This window comes from Enhydra lutris, unplaced genomic scaffold, assembly GCF_002288905.1.
Source record: "Enhydra lutris kenyoni isolate GAN:26980312 unplaced genomic scaffold, ASM228890v2 scaffoldscaffold21, whole genome shotgun sequence".
Classification (NCBI taxonomy): Eukaryota; Metazoa; Chordata; class Mammalia; order Carnivora; family Mustelidae; genus Enhydra; species Enhydra lutris.
Window position 1 is genome coordinate 73,304,549 of NW_019154105.1, and position 21,662 is coordinate 73,326,210.

The following is a 21,662-nucleotide window of genomic DNA, read 5'->3' on the forward strand; positions in this document are numbered from 1 at the left end:
CAATTCAATACCACAAAGTCTTAGTATCTATATATAGTCTAGGCATTCTAAGAAAGACAACCAAGACGTTCCATTATCTTTTACCTGACTCAGGCAATATAGACAACCTTATTTAAGCATATGTGTGTTTTCTTAATGCATCTTCTTCCTTTCCATGCATCTTCTTTTAGAAATATCCATTTTTCAAGATACACCTAAAGCACCACACCTTCTAGCAATAGTTAATAATAACCAACATTTATTCAGTGCTCCCTCTGTATCAAGCACTAATCAAAGCTCTGTATCATTAACTAATTTTATTCACACCTATACATAGTAACTACTGTATCTGACCTTAATCTTAGTTATGTATGTATATCTATTGTTGATTTTAATGTCCTAGGAGACCCACAATATCGTACACATGTAACAGGCATTTCTGTGAGAAGCTACATTGGGAAAAAACCCTACGGTGGTGAGAACACTGGATTTGGGTGACTATATCTAAGAAATACAGTGATCAATTTTGTCAAGGCCACTATACCCTAATTGCCTACCTTTCCTAAAGTAAATCTCAAAGGCAAAAAGATGCGTTTCTATCTTGTTCTTCACCAAGTTCTTCAACGGTGTTAAAAATTTAATAGCTTCTTCCAATGGAGTTTCAACCTAACAAAAATAAAAGATATTATACAAATGGAAGCAAGATGGGGGGAGGGGGAAAAGGATGTGACCTTATTTTATTAAAAACACTTCACTTTCTGGGTTTTTTCTTTTTGGTAAAAATCACTTACCCATTACCCAGAAATACTGTCATATTTTAACTTCCCATAATCTAAAGGAAGGGGAATTTGAACTCTACAACTCTTCACAGGTTTTTAACCATATATAATACATTATGTCTGGATAGAAACTATCCAACAAGTAAAAAGAAAGATAAAACAGAACCAGGCAAAGAAAGACAGTGAGATGAACAGGTAAGGTAGCCACGGGGTAGGATGGGGGGAGGACAGAAGAGAAATATTAAATAGGATGCAGAGGGGTTGAGAGAGAGAGAGAGAGAGAGACAGAGAGAATATTACAGAATGAGTCAACATTCTTTTTAAATTCAAAGTAAAGTATGATCAAGCTATTAAAGGCAGTAAAATATCTATTCTATCTTGCTTTGTTCTCATACAAATTCTATAGAATCCATATTTATTCCAATGCCATACTAATGGTGAGATAGCATTTAAGAAGATTTATATTTATTGAACTGTCTCTGTCACCCTTTATTAATTATGTAGATGTCATATTAATTATATACTTGTAGTAATTCCTGGACAGGAAATACTTACTACATAATTGTGTTACTGTTACACTCCTAGACTGAGTATCTAAGAAAAAATTCATCTCTGTAGACTGGGATGGGGCTGGAGAGGAATACCATATTTATCAGAAAGGCACTGAATATCCATGCCTGTATTTGCCTTGTCTCATCACAGAGGTAGTAAGATTTATCCTTGGTGGAATTTGTATTTGCCATAACAATCCAACATGCCTCTACCAATATGGTAATTGTGGTTTTACCAACACAGATTCTGGCTAAGGAAATTATTTCACAGCATTAAAAACAAAACAAACAAAGAAATAAAAAACACCATAGGCAAGAAAGTGATGTCTAGGAGTTTTACACTTACACTAGCATGTAGGCAGCTGGCATTATTCTGAAGGACACATGCTCTAAATAAGAAATCACTATATGGCACTGTCAGTCTACGAGCCGTAGATACCAAGAGACAGCAGGGAGAGAGGAGACCTCCTAAGTATGCCTTTCTCATACATTTGTATATATTTTGCTTCTTATTTCCACAATTTTATGTTCTACTGATTTGGGATTTGTGGTATACAGAGGAGAAAGGTCTACCAGGGAAAGGTAAAGAACTGAAAACTGAAACTGTAATGGAGCTGTATCAAGTTTTTTAAGACTTCCAGAGCACAGACTGAAATGAGGATCACTGTAATGACCAGGGTAATTTACTACCAGGGAGATATGGCTGCTGTCACAAAATGGAAACAAGGAATATAGGGAAGCTAAGTCAATATGAGCATTATACTTACTGAAATCTTAAGTATTTAAACTTAGAAAAAGAAAAGAGAAATTCTGCCTGCAATCCTAATAAAGAAGAACATATGCCACCACAAAAAAATCTGGACCTGTTGTCCCCACATGTTTCTGTGTGCCTCGTATAGGTAAGATTTTTATCATTTTGTCTGACAAAACCATGCACATATGGTTATGTACATAACCATAATAAAGCTACCTACATTCTATATTCATATATACAAAATGAAATATGAAGTTATATATACAAAAGCCTATCAACAGGATTGAGTTCTAAAATCAGTGTTTAAGATAAAAAAAAAAAAGAAAGAAAGAAAGAAAAAAGTACCATCAAGTCCCTAAAGCTGTAAAGAAGACAAGATGCATAGAAATAAATATCTCTCTCTCTCTCACAACTTTGCATTCTGTGCATGACAACCCTATTAAGTACCAAAATGAGACTCAATATAGCAAAATGTTCACACTGGGAGAGGCACACAGGAACTGACATGGACTAAACAAATGGTAGTCATAATTCCTTGGTCTCAAACTCAGCTAGGGTCCTGTGTTCACTGAGTGGAGTACTGGATGAAAATTGCCAGAATTATGCATACTCATTTTTGTCTCTCAAACTTACATCTAGTCATGAAGATCTGAATTTACTTAAGTTGGAAGAGATACAGAATGGGACTGCATTGTGTTGATGGGCAATGAAAGAGATTTGCAAGGGCAGTTTTGATCATACGCGATTTTTAAATTTATAAGCTGATGTGAAGTCTAATCTGTATTACAATATGTTGTATAGGAATACATCTCCCTATACTCCCAGAGCAGCAACAGAAAGTTTAAAACTCTTAAACCCCATACAGACAGAACAATAAGAATAAACTGATAAGGAGAAACGTATGTGTGCACAGAAAGAAAAAAAATAATCCAGCTGAGATGAATACTACCCGAAGGCAAGGAGGAACATGGCATAGGTGGTACATGAGGAAATTCATAAATACAAATTACTGCCTCATGGTAAGTTGGAGAAACAAAGACTTCAGGTCTATACTCAGTTAACTGAATATTAAACTCACTAAACCTCTTTCTATTTTCCTTTTTTCTTTAAGTGGAATTACTGCTAACTTAATAATGCTTTTATTTTATATTACATATATAAAATCCTGAACTGGTGACACTAAATTTACCATTAATAACACTAAGAATGATATAACATTAAGAATGATATAACATTAAGAATGATAAAATATAGGATCACAAAAAATCAGAATCTAGACACTGTAAATCCAGATTTGACAAGCAGCTTTTTAAACAGCCTACAATGCCAAACCTTATTATGATGGCTTGGTGTAATCTAGCGCTGCCACCACACTGGGGATTTAAGTAAGTGTGGATGCTATTAGAAGGGGGCATCCTGGAGGTAGTTATCCTAGGAAGAGAAGTGTGCCATGTGCCTGACAGGCAAGAATAGTATGTATTAAATGGCAGCCTATGAAACTGGGTACCTTTCACTGGGCTCTTTCCAAATAAAGCAATTTCTATAAGGATTATTTTCTTCTGAGACTCTATAAATCTCTAGCTATAAATAATTAGACTATAACTTGGTATCTGGCCTAAAAGCAGTTATGATACGGTGGACACAAGGTCAATAGTCTATAAGGAGGCTTGGTATAAAATTCTGCTCTGTGGGGGTAAGTAACCTTTATTAGTAACTAAGCAATCCAAATAGATCCTCTCTTTAAGAAGTATAATGGAAGATATGAAGTGTTACAAAGAAAAGTCATTAGGAAAAATTATGGGCTATAGAGAAAGCATGTAGAAAAAATGGTGGTGGCACACAGTCAGTGACAGTGGTAAAAGTGGTAGTAATAAAGAAAGCTGAGCATAAAGATGGAAAGCTCTTAAAGCTGATATTACCCTTGAATAACTATAATTCTCCATGAGGCCTAAAAGGTCAATTTTCTGTGCTTCCTCACTATTCTGTATATTCTTCCAATAAACTCTCAACAATAAAAAGGTAGTATCTTTGTGCCTAGAAGTTATACATTTACTTGTGAAAAGATGTCAATATATCCTTTGAAATCCAAGCTAGATTTCCCTATGGTTCTTAGCAATACTGCTATGAGATATTATCGTCCATCTGCTCTGATTTGATCCTAAAACTATTTTTCAACTCTACTTATTAGGTATTGTATTTTTTCTTAGTTATAAGGCAGCTGATTTTGACTTTTTAGTTACTAGTGAGGCTAATACTAGTGCAATGTGCGTACTGTATTTACTGCTTTAACAGAATAAACTATGCAATTATTTTCACATGGAGTAGCCCAACACCAAGGGCCAGAAGAAAACTGCATGTATATGTTACTAATCAAAATGGCTCATCTGACAATGCATACCTTGGTTTCAGCTTAACAGTTAATAACGGCAGATATGATTTTTGGCGTTGGGGGAGATATTTAGGGGCTTTTAGAGAGATTAGGTTCAAATCACAAAGTCCAATAAAGAAATACCGTAAACTGACACACTGGTGAGAGATAAGCTCAATTTGGTCTAGATATAAAAAGTTGCATGGGGGCGCCTGGGTGGCTCAGTGGGTTAAAGCCTCTGCTTTCGGCTCTGGTTATGATCTCGGGGTCCTGGGATCGAGCCCCACATCGGGCTCTCTGCTCGGCGGGGAGCCTGCTTCCTCCTCTCTCTTTGCCTGCCTCTCTGCCTACTTGTGATCTGTCTCTGTCAAAGAAATAAATAAAATCTTTAAAAAAAAAAAAAAGTTGCATGTTACCACTTTTAACAGATGCTTCATTCTTTGCACATAAAGTTCCTTTAATCCTAACATTAGGGATTTTTTCCTAGTCCCATTTTATACAAGAGAATACCATCAGAGAGGTTAGACAAAGTGTCCAAGACACACAGTGAAGTATAAGTGCTGATATGTGGACCCAGATCAGAATGACTCAAAAGCCCAAACCTTCCACTATACCATACTAGATTACTCTGGATCAGGAACATTATTCCACGAAAGAAAAAAAGATAGGAAGACAGAAGGACAGACAGACAAAGGAAGGAAGGAAGGGAGGGAGGGAAAGAAGGGGAAGGAGAGACAGAGGGAGAGGGAAAGAAAGAAAGAAAGAAAGAAAGAAAGAAAGAAAGAAAGAAAAGAAAGAAAGAAAGAGAAAGAAAGAAAAGGAGAAAGAGAAAGAAAATAGACAAAAAATTAAAATGATTTTTCACTCTAAAATCTATAATCAAATTAGTTAAATAAGACAGTATAAAATGACAATAGCTGGTCACAAAATTTCACTCAATTGTGCTCAACACTATTATTAAGTACCTTGGCTAGTTTCTCAGGGATAAGCTCTTCTTTTGGACCTCCAATTTCCTCATCATCATCATCCTTTTTCTTTTTCTGATTTCTCTGCTGCTTTTCTTTTTCTGCATTTTTTTTCTCTTCTTCTATCTGGGCTTTCTTTTGAGCTCTTCTTTGTTTATTCCGTAGCTTCTTTAGCTCTTTGTCAGACATGTTTGCTGTAGGCAATATGTTAATTAATGAAAAGCATATTAATCAGGTTAGTAATGATCAATCACTAATTTAACATTCTCATTAAAACTCCCAGACAAAATATGACATGTTATACAAGTTCATGTGCCTACGTGTACCTTGCCATTTAATGGTTCCACAATGGCTAGAGAACACTGTGATCCCTTCAAAAAAATGTTCTGAAACTAGGTGGAGACCTGGTGTCGCAATCATAGCAAAACATAAGAGCATGCAAGTTCCCCCAGCAATTTATACTTGCAGTTCTAGAAATCTAACAAGCTGTTTCGTATTTCTACGGCCTTAGACTACACTTTTTCTTAGTCATGACTCTCTACCCTTGTGAGTTATTCATTCTCTATACTCAGTGCTGCTACTATGACATATATATTTACTTGTCACAATACTTCATTTATACATGTGCTTCTCTTTTAGACTGTGAACTCTTGGTGAAGAGACCCTGTCTTATTCATAAATTTGTATTCTCAGGGCCTACCAGAATACTAGCAGAATATACAGAAAATATTCAAATATTTGTTCATGGAATAATAACTATATGGTAAATCAAAAGCTCGACACTGAAAATTAACAATAGCTCTTGTGGTACAAACTATGGAGTGTCTCAAAAGAAAGACTGAAAATCATAAATATTAGATAATAAAGTAAAAAAATCTATAGTCTTCAAGCAATAAATATGAAAGTTACGTGTGCAACTGGTATTTATTTGGGTAATACTTAGTGAGAAATGAGTAAGGTCATTCTAGAGTATACTATCACGGTGGTGATTTTCAAATATGCCCATAAACTCTTTCCTTCAAAAGGTGGAACCTATTTCCCCTTTCCTTAATTGTAGGCTATACTTAACTCACTTCCAACAAATGGAATATGCTAGAAATCAAACTGTATGACATCCAAGATCAGAACATAAAAGCACAGTGGATTCCTCCTTGCTTTCTCTTGGACCACTCAGAAGAAACCAACTGCCATGTTGTGAAGATACACAGACAACCTTATGGAAGGACACATGTGGCCAAAAAAGGCCTCCAGCCATTAAAGTAAGCCATCTTGAAAGCAAATTTTCCTACTAAAATCGACCCTTCAGAAGTCTTTGGCTGCCATCTTGACTTCAATCTCCTGAGAGAACCCACATCTTTCAAAATCCTACAGCCAAGTTAAGTGACTTCTGAATTCCTGGCCCACAGTAACTCTGAGACAATAAATGTTTGCTATTTAAAGCTCTGTGTAAGCAATCTGTTAGGCAGCAATAGATAACCAAGGCAAATTTTGGTACCTGGAAGTGGGGTGCTGCTGCAATAAAAACCTAAAATGTAGGACTGACTGTGGTTCCAGAGCATGGCAAAAGGTGGAAAGACATGGAAAAAAGTATTAATGAAGCTCAAAGGACCCTAGACTATTTAATAGAGTCTGGATTTTGAAGAGGCTACAAATGAAACATGTCATACACAGAGGCAGAAAGTTTAATAACATGTATTTAGTAACATCATAAAATGTATTAAATGAACTGAGTGATCTAGCTAGAGGGATTTCCAAAATGAAAAAAAAAAAAAAAAAAAAAAAAAGGTTGTTCAGGTAGCACCTGATTCCTCTTGCAGCTTGTAATTAAATGCAAGAGAAAGAAACAAATGGAAGAAGGATTTGACAGTGTTCAAAATTCTCAGCCTCTTTGGAAATGGCTCCTAACCAAAGGTCAAATTCAGAGAACTGCCAAGAAAATATGTCAACGGGGAAAGCAGAGTTTGGCTTTAAAATCCTTTGAAACTCAAAAGATGGTGCTTCAGCTACCGGTCACCCAAAAGGCTCTTTTCTCTTAAAAACTTTAAGGGTATGATTCACTGATCCTTTCAAACAACAGAGCTTCTAAGAGACTCAAGGGTGCTGTCCTCTCAGCAAAAACTCAAGATAGACAATGATATTTGTGCATGTGGCTTCCAATAAAATTCACAAAAAATCCATAGAGTTCTTAAGAGAATTCTATGGGCAGAAACAGCAAATTTGGACTGAAAGGAATAGAGATAGTATAAAAGACCCCCAAATTTTGGAAGCAAACTGAAAAACTACTCAGTTGCAAACAAATGCTAACTTTTTAAAAAAAATTAATTTTAGTAATCACACTACCACCCAACATGGGGCTTGAACCCCCACACCAGGATCAAGAGTTGCAAGCTCTTCCAAGTGAGCTGGCCAGGCACCCCACAAATGCTAACTTTTAAGAACAGGAAAGAAAATGCAGAAGGTGGAACCAAAAAACCAGAGCACAGAACCAGGAACCATTAGAGAATTAGTCCTACATCATGAGCCGTCATCAAAGAACTGCTATCCTCAACTGGACTTGAGAACTGACAGAACGAGTAACTCCTGTGTTCCTTCCATTTCCCCTTCACCACCCACTTTTGACCAAGAATATTCCTTTGCAATCAATTTATATTGGAAATGTATTTGGCACAGGATTTTTTAAGATTTTATTTACTTATTTGAGAGAATGAGCAAGGAGCCCCGGCACAGGATTTCATATCAAGAACTACACTTGAAGAGCTATACCAGCTATACTAAAGAACCATATTCAAGAAATCACATTAGCACCAGTACCTCATATACATACATAACTAACTAGACTTCAAGTTAATGCTGTAATGGAATGAGACTTCTGAAGGCCTCGAAAGGGGCAAGTGTAATCTGCATGTAAGAATAATATAAATAGGGCGCCTGGGTGGCTCAGTCAGTTAAGCGTCTGCGTTCGGCTCAGGTCATGATCCCAGAATCCTGGGATCAAGTATCGCATTGGATTCCCTGCTCTTGCTCTTGCTCTCAATCCAACAAATAAAATTAAAAAAAAAAAAAAAAAAAAGGGAAAAAAAGAATAATGTAAATAATTTGTGTCCAGAATGTAGAACATAGCAGTTAAAAATATGTCTACAAATTGTTTGATTCTTCTCCCACTAAAATATAGGTTATACTTGGTGACTCACTTCCACCAAACAGAACATGTAGGAAGTGATGGGGTGTTATGTCAAGAGAACAGAACGTTAAAAGTGTTGTGGCTTCTTCCTTGCCCTCATGGCTAGCTACTATGTATCGTGGAACTGAAGAAATCCTCTAGAGAGACTAACAATATTAAGGTCACCTGCCAAAAGCCACGTGAGAAAGCCATCCGGGAAATGGATCTTCTAGCCCCAGTTAACCTTTTTCTTTTTAAACATTTTATTTATTTATTTATTTGAAAGAGAGAGAAGGAAAGAGAGCCCACAACAGGGGGAGTGGGAGAGAGAAAAGGAGAAGCAGACTCCGGCTGAGCAGGGAGCCCAATGTGGGGCTCAATCCCAGGACATGGTATCATGACCTGAGACAAAGGGGCAGAAACACTTATCCAACTAAGCCACCCAGATGCGCCCCCCCCAGCGCCCCATCAACAACTTAACTACAGCTTTATAAGAGACCCTGAGCTGGAACAACCTAGATACTTCTAAATTCCTGAACTATGAAAGTGGTTGCTCTGAGCTGCTAAATTTAGGGAAATTTATTATGTGTCAATAGACAACAACCATCAAAAATAAATACATACCCATTTCTCTTTTTCCTAGTAAAGCAGCCCTTACTACTAAGAAAGAAAATTTTAAACAAGGACCAAAAATTACATTCTGGAAATACAAGACATTTATAAATGAATAACCACAAGAATTCAGACCTTTTAATGACTTGTAAAACACCATGCATACATTTTACTTAATATCCTCAATAATCTCATGGATTAGAGTATAATATTATTTTATGTATGAGAAAACTGAGGTATCAGAGGAAAAATATTAACTCAAGATTAATAATAAAAGGTAGAACAAGGATTTAAATCCACTTCACTCTGACTCCAAAGTCTGGGTTCTTTCTTTCCACTATGCTATACCAGGAGTCAATAATCTTTTTCTGTAATGGGTCAGATACTAAATATTTTCAGCTCTGTAAGCCATGGGTCTCTGGTGCAACTAAACGCAGCTGTTGTAGCACAAAATTAGCCATAAATAATACATAAACATAAGTTAAGTCCCAATAAAACTCTATTTATCAAATCAAACTGCAGTATGGATCTGGCCCACTGGCTATTCTGTGATCTTATTCTGTATTATCTACCACTGCCTTGAAAGGACTCACCTAACTCATAATAACAGAGTTGCCTCACAAAAACAGAGAAAGTAATAATCACATCAGAAGTTAATACAGAAACTAAGAGTTCAAATCCTGTTTCACTTAATGTAGCACTAGTTATCTGGATAAGCACGGTGTCTCAACTTTACATGAATTACCTACTACTTGTGTGTACAAAATAAAGGCTCAGAATTTTCACTTAGGAGGAGCCAGAGGAGAACTCTACTATGTTGGAATATTGCACTATCATGAAAAAAAAATTATGTGTATGTGTATGTGTATGTATATGCATACAGAAGTGTATACATAGCAAATAACACCCAAATCTAGACTACTCTATACAGCCAAATCAACATTCACATAAGGCAAAATAAAAGAAATCTGGCCACACGAGTAAGATTCTAAGTTTACTGAAAATAGATAAAAACACCACAACTTCTCAACCAAATAAAGGGTAACTACCAGATATTTACTACAAACAGCAGGCATTATGGCAGACCATAGAAACATTAAGTCTAAAGTTAAAAAAAGCAGTAAGCATACTACTGCTTCCATTAATTAGCACTTTTAGCAACCTTTACCAATGCGATAAGGCATGAAAAAGAGAGGTATAAATACTGAAAGAAAACTACCAGTGTTTACAGATTAATTGCTTACTTAGAAAATTATTTAAAAATCAACTGAAAAAACTATTAAGCTTAATATCAGAGTTCAATAAGTATACCAACAAAAACTACAACAATATTCATTTAGAATACTGTAATGGGAAAAAAAAGAGACATGTAGAGATAATGCTAACAGTAAATTCGCCAAAGTTATATGACAATTACACTAAAACACAAATAGGAGATACAATGCATTCTAGTATGCAAAGATGCGATATTATTTAAGATATCCCTACCCCAAATGGTAATCTGTATCTTAAATGCAATTCAAATTAAAAACTCCAAAAGAAACTTTCTGACAAGCTAATTCTACAGTTCAAATATAAAAGAAAGTTGATATAAAAGCAAGAAAATTCTAAAGACATAGTATTAGATTTTTTTTAAGGAGACAAAGAGATCATAATAGAATCCTGTATACTGATGTCAACACCACAGTTTAATATCTTTACAAGCAGCTCTGATGTATGTTAGAACCAGACACCTACAACCCACTACGTTGTATTTCACAGTTTAGTTCATGATAAAGGTGGCATTTTATTTTTAAAAATTTTAAGTAATCTCTACATCCAATGTGGGGCTCAAACTCAAAACCCAGAGATTAAGAGTTGCATGCTCCACAGACTGAGCCAGGCAGATGCCCCTTTTTAAATCAGTGGGGAATATGACAATGTACCAATAAATACTGTTGAGGAGCCAGCAGTCTATTTGGGGGTAATAAGCTACCTTCTACTTCACATCATTATGTAACAATTAACTCCAGATGAGGGGTGCCTGAGTGGTATAGTCAGATGAGCATCCAACTCTTGGTTTTGGCTGGGTTTATGATCTCAGGGTCATGGGATGGAGCCCCATGTCTGCTAGGGATTCTCTCTCTCCCTCTCTCTCTACCCCTCCACCACCCTCTCAAAATAAATAAATAAATCTTTTAAAATATTAACTACAGATGATTGTAAACATAACAGAATATTGTAAGGAAACACAGAAGATAAATACTTCTAAAATATATTTTAAATTCTGAAGTAAAAAAGCCTTTCTATGCAAGACTTAGAAGTCACAAAAGACTAAAGAAATTTTGTCTCATAAAAATACTTTTCCATAATAAAAGATACCCACCATAAAGTTAAGACTGAAGTAAAACAGGAAGAAAATTTCTACAATACAAAAACAAGGATCAAAGTCCCAAACATGCAGAGAACTTCTACAAACCAAGTTGAAAAATAAAATGGGAAAAGGCATGAACAGGCAATTTACACAAGAAAGCCAAAGGCCACATAAAAATATATACAGATGTTCCATTCTTAAAAATCTAGGAATTAACTGGCACAGCCAGTTGAGTGTCTGATTCTTGATTTCAGCTTGGGTCATGATTTTGGGGTTGTGAGATAGGGCCCTGTGTCAGGCTCCACACTCAGCACAGAGTCTGCTTAGGACTTTCTCTCCCTCTGCCCCACCCCCCCGACGAGCGTGCCCACATGCGTCCTCTTTCTAAAAATAAATAAATAAATCTTTAAATAATCTAGGGATTATGAATCAGGTATTTTCCCCAAAATAGTGAAAATGTAAAGGATGGATAATTTTTTGAGTTAGCAAAAAAGTAAAAGATAAGCTCAACATAGTGTCTGTGATAATAAAAACTGATGAATCTTTTATGGAAGGCAATTTGACACTATTTCAAATTCTCATACTCTAACCCAGTAATTTCCACTTCCAACAATCCATGCTAAATAAACAAGTACAAAATGATGTACAAGGACATTTACTATAGCACTGTAATGGTGAGCGGGGAAAAAAACCCCACACGGGTTCCTACATAGCCTTTAAAATGGGGCACCTGGGTAGCTCAGTGTGTTAGGCTGCTGCCTTCGGCTCAGGTCGTGATCCCAGGATCCTGGGATCGAGTCCTGCATCGGGCTCTCTGCTTCAGCAGGGAGCCTGCTTCCCCTGCCCTCTCTGCCTGCCTCTCTGCCTACCTGTGCTGTCTGTCAAATAAATAAATAATCATAAAAATTAAAAAAAAAAAAAAGATTTTTTAAAAAATAAATAAAATGACTGATGACTGTAATAGGTTACATGCAGATATGGAGCAACACTATGAAAAAAACAAGTCTAAGTTGTAAAATACTGGAGAGAACATCACTCATTTATGGGATTAAAATTAAAAAACAATGAAAACCAAAAACTCAAAGAACTGCCCTGAAATATGTGTTTGGAGTTTACATACACATAAAACAAATATGTAATTTTGTACAAAAGCAACTGAACCTTTTACAGGGATAACTTCTGAAAGATTATCTATGGGTACGAAGAATGGTAAAAGGGGATTTTCACACTTGCTAGTTGTATTTCTGAATTGTTTTAACTTTGTCTAACTAGAATTAATTGCATATCATTTGTATAATTTGAAGAAGAGGAGAAAGGCAAGAGGAGCTAACAGAAAGGTAAACAAAAGAAGCCACAGGATCACAGCTCTCAGCTTCAACTGCAAATTGTTCTGTAGATTCTTACTGGCATTTGCTTTCTAGTTAAAGAAGCAACAACAGGAAGAAGGTCAAATGAAATCTATACAAGGTTTTAATTTATGATTTTAAATTTTAATAAAAATTAACAAAAGGAATCCAAAGGTCTTTAACAGGAAGAAGGAAACAGAAAACAACCAACCATAACTTCGGAAGAAAAATAAGCTCAGGAATGAATAATAAAATCTGACACACATTTTCCTTCTACATGCCTGTATCATTTTTATTCTGAGATCCCTTCCCAAATAATTATCTAAGGAAGACGATACATTCTGGCATCATGGCATAAAAACAGCACTTTAAAAATTGGCCAAATGATAAATCATTAGGCAATTTCACTAGTTTGATTCCAAGCTGGCTTTTAATGTTTAAGCAATATTCAACTTTCAGTAGGTTAATTATAAATATTACAAAGAAGACTAACTAGATATACTAACAGCCAACACTAATGTAGAGTGCCGACACTAATGATACTTAGCAATTTACAGTACAGGGTAAACCAGATTTTAAATGTTAAACTCATAAAATTCAACTTCTTAAGAGCTAATGATCAGTTACAAATTAAATTCTTGCTTAACTTTTTAAAGTATAAACAGTATTTTTCTTTTATTGCTTAGGGAAATCCACAAAATGTTGATCATTTTCTAAGCATGTATAACATCTTCCCACAAGGTGCCTACTAAAAATCTCAAGAAAAATTTATGCTACACAAAAATACAAAGACGCATATATACACCACAGCAAATAATAAGATATCTTTGAGGATTATACCTGTATCAGCTTCATGTTCTTTATTCTCATCTGTAAGGGGGTTATCATGAAGCTTCAAATAAATCTCTATAGCAATTCTTGCTGCTTTAAAGTAAAATGGATGTTGTCGAAGTACATCTTCTAGTTTTAGTAAGTCCACGTATGATCTAAGGGTAATCTTCCTCATACAGTATGTATGAAAGTCAAACTGGTCGTCAGTGATTTCTATAAAATGCTAACAAAATTATCTCTTTTATTATACTGAAATAAAACAATGTCAAAGAAAACTATAGAAATCAAACTCCAAATTACTTGTTTTCTATGCATGAAAAAATTAGTAAAAGAAAAATGTATTAAAAATTACAATCATCCAATATAAATACTTTGCATATCAAATAAGCAAATACAACTGGCCATCCCCTAGCACAATATATGGCATACACCAAGCACTGAATTATTTGCTGAATGAAAAGTAAACACATGATTTGAAATATATGTATTTATTCCTTCCTTAATCATACGTAAAGCTAGCATGACAAATCAATTAATTAACATAATCAACTAATTAACATAATTAATACACATAATGATGTAGTACATTTGCACATTAAACATTCAGTTTTTATATTTAGAATAACCTGCAAAGACTATGTGTAGTATTTGGCAATTTTTCTAAAAATACAAATTTGAATCCTACATAACGTTATTCTGGTATGTGGGAGAGAAATCAATTAGCGTTTCAGTCGAGTAACCAGAACCTAACACATTCAACTAGCTCTGGGGTTCTGAGCTTAGTAAGAGAACAGCATGAAATTATATAAATTATTTTTATCTGTGAAAAACAGAAAAAAAGAAAACTAACCATTCATGATAGAAATAAATCAGAAGAGGACTAAGAAAACAATGCATGTATCAGAAAATGTGGAATTATACAGGCTACAGAAATACTGTAAAAAGGATTCAAAGTTTATACTTTATGACGATCAAAGATATATTGCATCACCAATCAACCCCTGAAACAAACAGCTTTCCAGGATAACTTAATGAGCTTAGCATTACTGAAGATGGAGCAGCAATGTGAAACATTCAAAAATCAATAAAAATAGCCAAGCTACAAACTTTCTATCAAGTTTTTCAAATGAATTCTTGCCAGAAGAGTAGATAATGGGCAAGTCTGATGAAAATGTGGTCTATAACATTTCCGTTAAAAAACCGTAGAAATGTGGGCACTGATACTTAGAAATCACTTGCTGTGAATTATAAAGAAGAAAAACTATAGTTTTTCTTTCTCAAAACCTTCAAAATATAACAAAAAAATGAGAAACTCATATATATATAGTACTTACTCTCTCAATCTCATGACACTTCTTAAGTGCTTCACCAAATTTATTCATTGCCTTATAAGCCTGGGCACATTCTGTCTGGAACCACATGCACTGCATTTCATTCAAATTCTCTACTGCTGATGTTCCTTCCTGTATGAAAATTATAAGACCATTTCTTACCAAATACAGCACTTCATCATAGAATTTAAGAAGGAAAATATGGTCAACTGATAAACGAATTCTTTCAAAATCACTTTCTATCTTTCTAACCATTTTCAGAATTAGAGGAAACACTTATGGGTAAGGAAGTGGAATTATATTTCTAATCACTGAAAAAAAAATGTATCTTTGTAAATAATCAAAAGATCTACATAACTGGAGTTCGAGAGTAACATAAGTAAGAGAACACTAGCACCCAGCAAGCAGTCTTAACATTAGTTCCTTTCACCCCTAAAAAAAAATTCATCTGAACATACATCAATATAAATCAGAGTTTAAAAACCCACAACCAACTAAAAAGAAAATTTTATTTATATTTTATACTAATAATGATTTCAGTTTCCTTCTCCTATGGCAATTCAGCTAAAATCCTATTTTCATACTAAAAATACTAAAAACAAATTTTGAAAAATATACAAGTATAAACTATTCATGAGAACATTAGATGTACAAACCCTTGTAAACTTTGAGCACATTTCTTCAGCCTCTTTTATCAGATTGGCTTTTAGCATGTACTTTGCACACTTAGAATTGATAAATCTGTCTGCTGTGTCCAAGGCCTGGGCCTCATCCATCCACCTCGCAGCTTCTCTAATATTTCCAGCATGCTTATAGAAAAGCAAAATAAACCAGTCAGTATGCTAATTTTACCATGCAGGTAATTAGTTACCTACTGATAAATAACTAAAACACAAATGAGAAAAAAAGGTATTCTTCTGACTGATCTTAAGACCCTAATCAATGCAGACGCATACATTTTGATACTTTTCTGGCCATGTAGAATACAGGCTCTCTGACAGTAAAGACTTGTTTTTGTTTACAGTTATATCTCACTGCCTGTATCAATGTCTGGCACATAACAAATACCCAAAAGTAATGGCTGAATTTAAGAATAAATAATAATTAAAATCTTTAAGTCAGAACAGCATACAGTTCATAAAAGGGTTCATGGTTGAATACCAGGGAAATTCTATTAATATATAAAAGTGCTTATTTTTTAAAAAATTATTGATCAATATTGAAAAGTTAAAAAAAAAAAAAAGGCAAAGATATGGCCTTTAGGGTGGCCTAAAGCAATCATGGAAACATTACTGCCTATTACCAGACGTTCCACGATGTGTTTTAATTTACATTACTAGTCCATCTGTCAAAGCCACAAAACCTGGCTTTGAAAAGTGCTTTCAAAATAATTCTTAATTTTATTAGTTTTTGGTAAAGAAACTGTAAGTTTATAATCTCTTCCCTAAGACCTATTATTACTACTTTGTATTTGTATTAAGAAAAAGAAGAGCCAACATTATGATGATGCTAAAACATATGACTGGAGATTTTCAAGTAAGACCAAGAAGTTAAGAAGGCAAGTAAAATAGTAAAATCTTCAGTTTTATTTCACTGAGATTACCAGATACTGATCATGATCATACTCCAATATTAATAGAAACAAACATGTCGCAGCAAATTACTTTCAAGTAACTATACTGTTATTACTTAAACCCAAGAAAATAACCAGATGTGTGTTTATATAAGAATATGTAATATGAATAACCACATATCTGAATAACCACATGCATGTATGTATATCTGCGTGTATACAGAGATAAAAATGAGTAAATTATGACCATGACAAATCTAAAAGTAATCAGACTGAGAAATGTTCTATACTTATTCCAGGTTTTACGAGCCATCAAATGTATCATTTTAATTATCGCTTTCAGAATCTACAAATTATAGAAAGAAGTTTTTATAAGACTCATTACCTTATAAAAAGGGGGGGGATTTTTACCTTATAGATTTTAGCTTTCACAAGAAAGAGTTCTATCAATGTAGGTGTACTTTCAATAGCAGTATTTATGTATTCCAGAGCAATCGATGGCTGACCAATTTTGTCATAATGTTGTGCCAAGTAGTACTGGACCCAAAGTAATGTGGTTGGTGGTTCCTCTTTTCCATCATCTTTAAAAAGTGGGGGAGGTGGGTGGGAGAGGAAATAAACCAAGATTAGTCATTACATATATTAATAGAGTACCCACCTCCAAATGGCTTTATCTTTATTAAAACGGAAAAGTAGTTTGAACCATTTATTTATGTATCTAGCTACAAAACCATCCTTAAATTTATAAGATCTTTGGAAGGGACCATGTTGTCTGTTCTGTATCATTATAGCCCCTAACACAAAACCTTGAATTTAGTAAAGACTTTATATAATAAATATGGCAGATAAATGAGATCAAAGATATAAAAAAACTACCTAAAAAAGAAACTGAAAGGAATGGGGAGGGGGAGAGACAAATTGTGCTAGTACTATGAAACTATAAAGATCAGGATGTTATTTATGAGGGGTGAAACAGGTATCAGAAGAAACTTTGATTTTCCATTAATGTGAGGTTAAAAAAAAAAAACAAAAACGCCTGACTGCTTAATTGGGTTTCTAGCTAAGGTACTCAACTATACATAAATATACTTGTGATGTGGTTGAGTTTTGGGTGATTATACTAATATATTCTAATATTATGCTGATATGCAATGATGCGTAATTTAGGTTGAATAAAAACTCTACCCCAAAATTGAGATAAGTAAAAATGCTTACTCTACATTTTATTTCATAATTTTTATACGCTCACAAGAAAATGTGTAAGTTAAATATACAACCCACACACTATAAAATACTTTTTTTAATACCAATATCTAAAATCTAAGAACTGTTAATTTGCTTTCAAAGAAAGCAATAGATTGCTTATTTTTATCCTAGTAAAAGCAGGATGGCTCAGTGGACAAACAATAGGAGTGGAACTCACCAACTCCCGATCTGATAGATCTGCAACTAAAGTGCTGCATATTCTTGGGCATGTCATTGAACCTCTTCCACATTTGTAAAATATGTAGGAAAATGCTGATAATCAAAGGAACATCATGATGATTAACCAATGAAACCATGGTAACGCCTTCTAAAAAGTATTATTAAAATTAATCTGAGACCTAGAAACAATGATCAACCCAATAGCAATGAGCACCCCAGGTCCCATACTGGGCTTTCCCACTATAAGAACCAGGGCTCCTTTGGAATAACAATTGATTCCAGGTCTGCTATGGGCAGTGTACCAGATAAACTGGAATATCTTGTCATACCAAACTGCAAAAAAGCTATCAACTACTACACCATGGTATGTGAAGGCTGGAACCATTCGAAACTGCAATGATTTAAAACATCAAGTATGTTTAAACCCATGAATTCATAATACCTTTAAAATGTGTACTGGCATCTTTGAAGGATGCTACTAAATGAATCCATTATTCTGAAAACTAGTAAAGAAAACAACAAAAAGTAGGAGATAAAGGGGAAAGAAGCAGCATTTACCTTGCTTTTCCTATACAAACCAAAATACTGGATAAACAGGTAACAGATGAAGGGAAATTTCTCTTGTAAGATAATAGAAGATGAATGATAGACTACCACCAGTTTGTAATTCCTGACAGTTGCTAACATACAAAACACTAAATGCCTCTTGATGGAAGAATATACTATCACCCCCGCCGCCAAGAAATAACCTTGTCCACCCCCTATATTTAAAAGGGGAAAACAAAAAAAAGTAGATCTTATTAATCCTCTACTCAGACCTGTCCATGAAAAGCTTAAACAAGTTTGGAAACGTTCTGTATTTGCCCTGGCCAATATGGTAGTAGGAATTGGCTTTACACAGTTACTGAGCAGCACCTGAAATGTGGCTACTGCAACTAAGGAAAGTTTTTATTTTATTTAATTTTAAAAAGTTTAATAGTCACATGAGCCTGATAGCTATTATACTAGACAGCACAGCTCTACATCCAACTACCAATTTACAACAAATTCAGAGGACAGAGGAATAACGTGTTAAGCAACACCATAAGAATCCATTCAAGAAAATATGGACTATGGAAAAACTTTAGAAAAAAAACTAATTTTTTAAACAAATAAATTGCAGGAAAAAGAGCAAACAGAAAACCTATGGATTTTTTATAAGAGAGTTGAGACATATCAAACTCAAAGCACAGATTTCATATGGATCCTCATTCAAACAAACTTTAAAGACAAGGGGTGTGGAGGGTGATGACATTTCTAAGACAACTGGAAATGTTAAGCATGGACTTTTTTCTTTGATCTTAACAAAGTATTAATGTTCAGTGTAATGATAATATTATGGTTATAATCTTAGACTACTGAAATAGTCATGGATAAAATGATGTGACTGGGTTTGAGATTTTACTTCAGAATACCATGGGAAAAGAGGGAAGCAGGTAAGAATATACATGAAATATGTTTTCCCATGAGTTAAAAATTATTAAAACTGGATGATGGGTAAATGATGGAGGATCATTGTATGATTAAGTCTAGTTTTATAGATGTTTTAAATTTTATATTTTTTTCCAGTAAAATACGATTCTCTTCTTAGCCAAATATTTTCACACAGTGTGCAAATTAATGTATCTCCATCTTAAAAAGAAAAAAAGTTTAAATATACTAAGCTTACTGTCTAAATAATGAATATACTGACCTTCTGATTAAGAATTTCGTAATATATTAAAAATTTCAAGATGTTTTAAAACATAAAACTTGAGCACTTACCATTAGGGTTAAACAACCGGCAGCTTTTTAAAGAGGTTTCATAACCTACTACTAATTCTTCTATGATTGCCACCTAGAGTACAAACAAATAAGCACACTTTAATAAAATATATATACATGCAGCCACCATTCTTGTACAAAATGTTATTTATTATTTTAAAGAGCTGCATCAACATTCCAAAAACTGGTGTGTGTGCGTGGATGCACGCACGCACGCACACACACACACTCACTCTCTCTCTCTCATGTACACACCCTTTTACAAACCTCTTAACCTAAGGATAAAAACTTAAAAGCAGGGGCACCTGGGTGGCTCAGTGGGTTAAAGCCTCTGCCTTCGGCTCAGGTCATGATCCCAGGGTCCTGGGATCGAGCCCCGCTTCGGGCTCTCTGCTCAGCAGGGAGCCTGCTCCCTCCACCCCCCCGCTGACCGCCTGCCTCTCTGCCTACTTGTGATTTCTGTCTGTCAAATAAATAAGTAAAAATCTTAAAAAAAAAAAAAAAAAACAAAACCTTAAAAGCAAGTAAGCCATACATTTTTGAAGGTATTAAGATGTAACTTTCAGGGTGCCTGGGTGGCTCAGTCAGTTAAGTGCCCAACTCCTGATTTTCGTTCAGGTTATGATCTCAGGGTTCTGGGACTAAGCCCCACATCAGACTCTGCGCTCACTGGCAAGTCTCTTGTTCTTCTCCCTCTGCCCCTCCCCCTGCTCATGCTCTCTCCCTCTCTCTCAAATAAATAAATTAAGTCTTAAAAAAAAAAATAAAAAAGATGTAACTTTCTAGAAACTTACTGGCAACTTCTTTCCCTTCTAGGAAGGAGGAAATTTGCATCAAGCTAAAAATCAGGAAAAGGTTGGCTAAAAAGAGGTAATACTATAGGTAACACTACAGATGACTCTTACCTTGGTTCATTTTTATCTCAATTCACATAAATAACACCCACAGTTAACATCTGCCCTCCAAGAATCAAAATTAAAAACTATGTGAAAAGAGAAATTCCGAAAGTACAAAATACCATCAACTCTTGATTTTAAAATGCAAGGAAAAGCATTAGTAAAAACAGAACAGCAGGTGGGTTTCTGAAATCCAGGATAGTGAGTGGATGTCCAGGTTCTGGTTTCTTCTGAGTCATGACTATACCACTTGCTCCTGGCTTTGTAAGAGATCTGTGAACACTTTTAATTTATTAATTCCCTTCCTCACTTAATCCATCTATAATGGATTTGTTACTATAGAAGCTCTCCTAAATGACCTCAACTTAACCGACTCAACAGATTAACACCAGCACTCTCCATTACCTCAGAAAATTGTGAGGACTGAATGGTCACAGCTAGGTTATTCTGGTGTGCCCATGTTCTTCTGCTCCCACAAGGTGAGCTACCTGCTTACTAAGAGTTTTGTTTTCCCAAACCTGTTTGAATCAGTTCCATTTATTATCATCATTACAGAATTCAATATTATGCAAACAATAAATGAGAATGAAAGCAAAAACTGTTTTACGTTGAATACCATGGAAAGACTCAAGGATAAATTAGATACTTCTAACAAATTAAGGTTTCAATGATACAACCACAAAAGGGAAAATCATTAATAAAGAGGCTTCTATAATCAAGATTGCTTTGTAAGCATCCAGTTCCCATAATATTGATACTGAAAACAAGAGATCACATTTTATGAATGTGATTTATGCAATTTAAAAAAGAGTGAAAGTCATCATAAAGCCCATAGCTTGGGCCTCTCAACAAAAGACTGGAAAATAAGCACACCTTCTGTGCTTTAGGTTCAAGTGTTCAGCATGTTCAATTTGTCCCATCTTTCTGATTCTTCAC

The 21,662-nt window shown here is 34.8% G+C and overlaps 1 protein-coding gene across 2 annotated transcripts in view; it reads right to left on the reverse strand.

Annotated features, from left to right (window-relative positions):
- LOC111149127 (N(alpha)-acetyltransferase 15, NatA auxiliary subunit) overlaps positions 1-21,662 on the reverse strand; it is an 82,513-nt gene that overhangs the window by 12,944 nt on the left and 47,907 nt on the right. For both annotated transcript variants that reach the window (XM_022506061.1, XM_022506060.1), the window contains exons 10-16: positions 19,831-19,903; positions 17,014-17,183; positions 15,686-15,838; positions 15,033-15,161; positions 13,708-13,921; positions 5,397-5,590; positions 537-645 (exon numbers count right to left, since the gene is read on the reverse strand). In XM_022506061.1, coding sequence (XP_022361769.1) covers positions 537-645; positions 5,397-5,590; positions 13,708-13,921; positions 15,033-15,161; positions 15,686-15,838; positions 17,014-17,183; positions 19,831-19,903 — 1,042 coding nt within the window. The remainder of the gene's footprint in view (positions 1-536; positions 646-5,396; positions 5,591-13,707; positions 13,922-15,032; positions 15,162-15,685; positions 15,839-17,013; positions 17,184-19,830; positions 19,904-21,662) is intronic.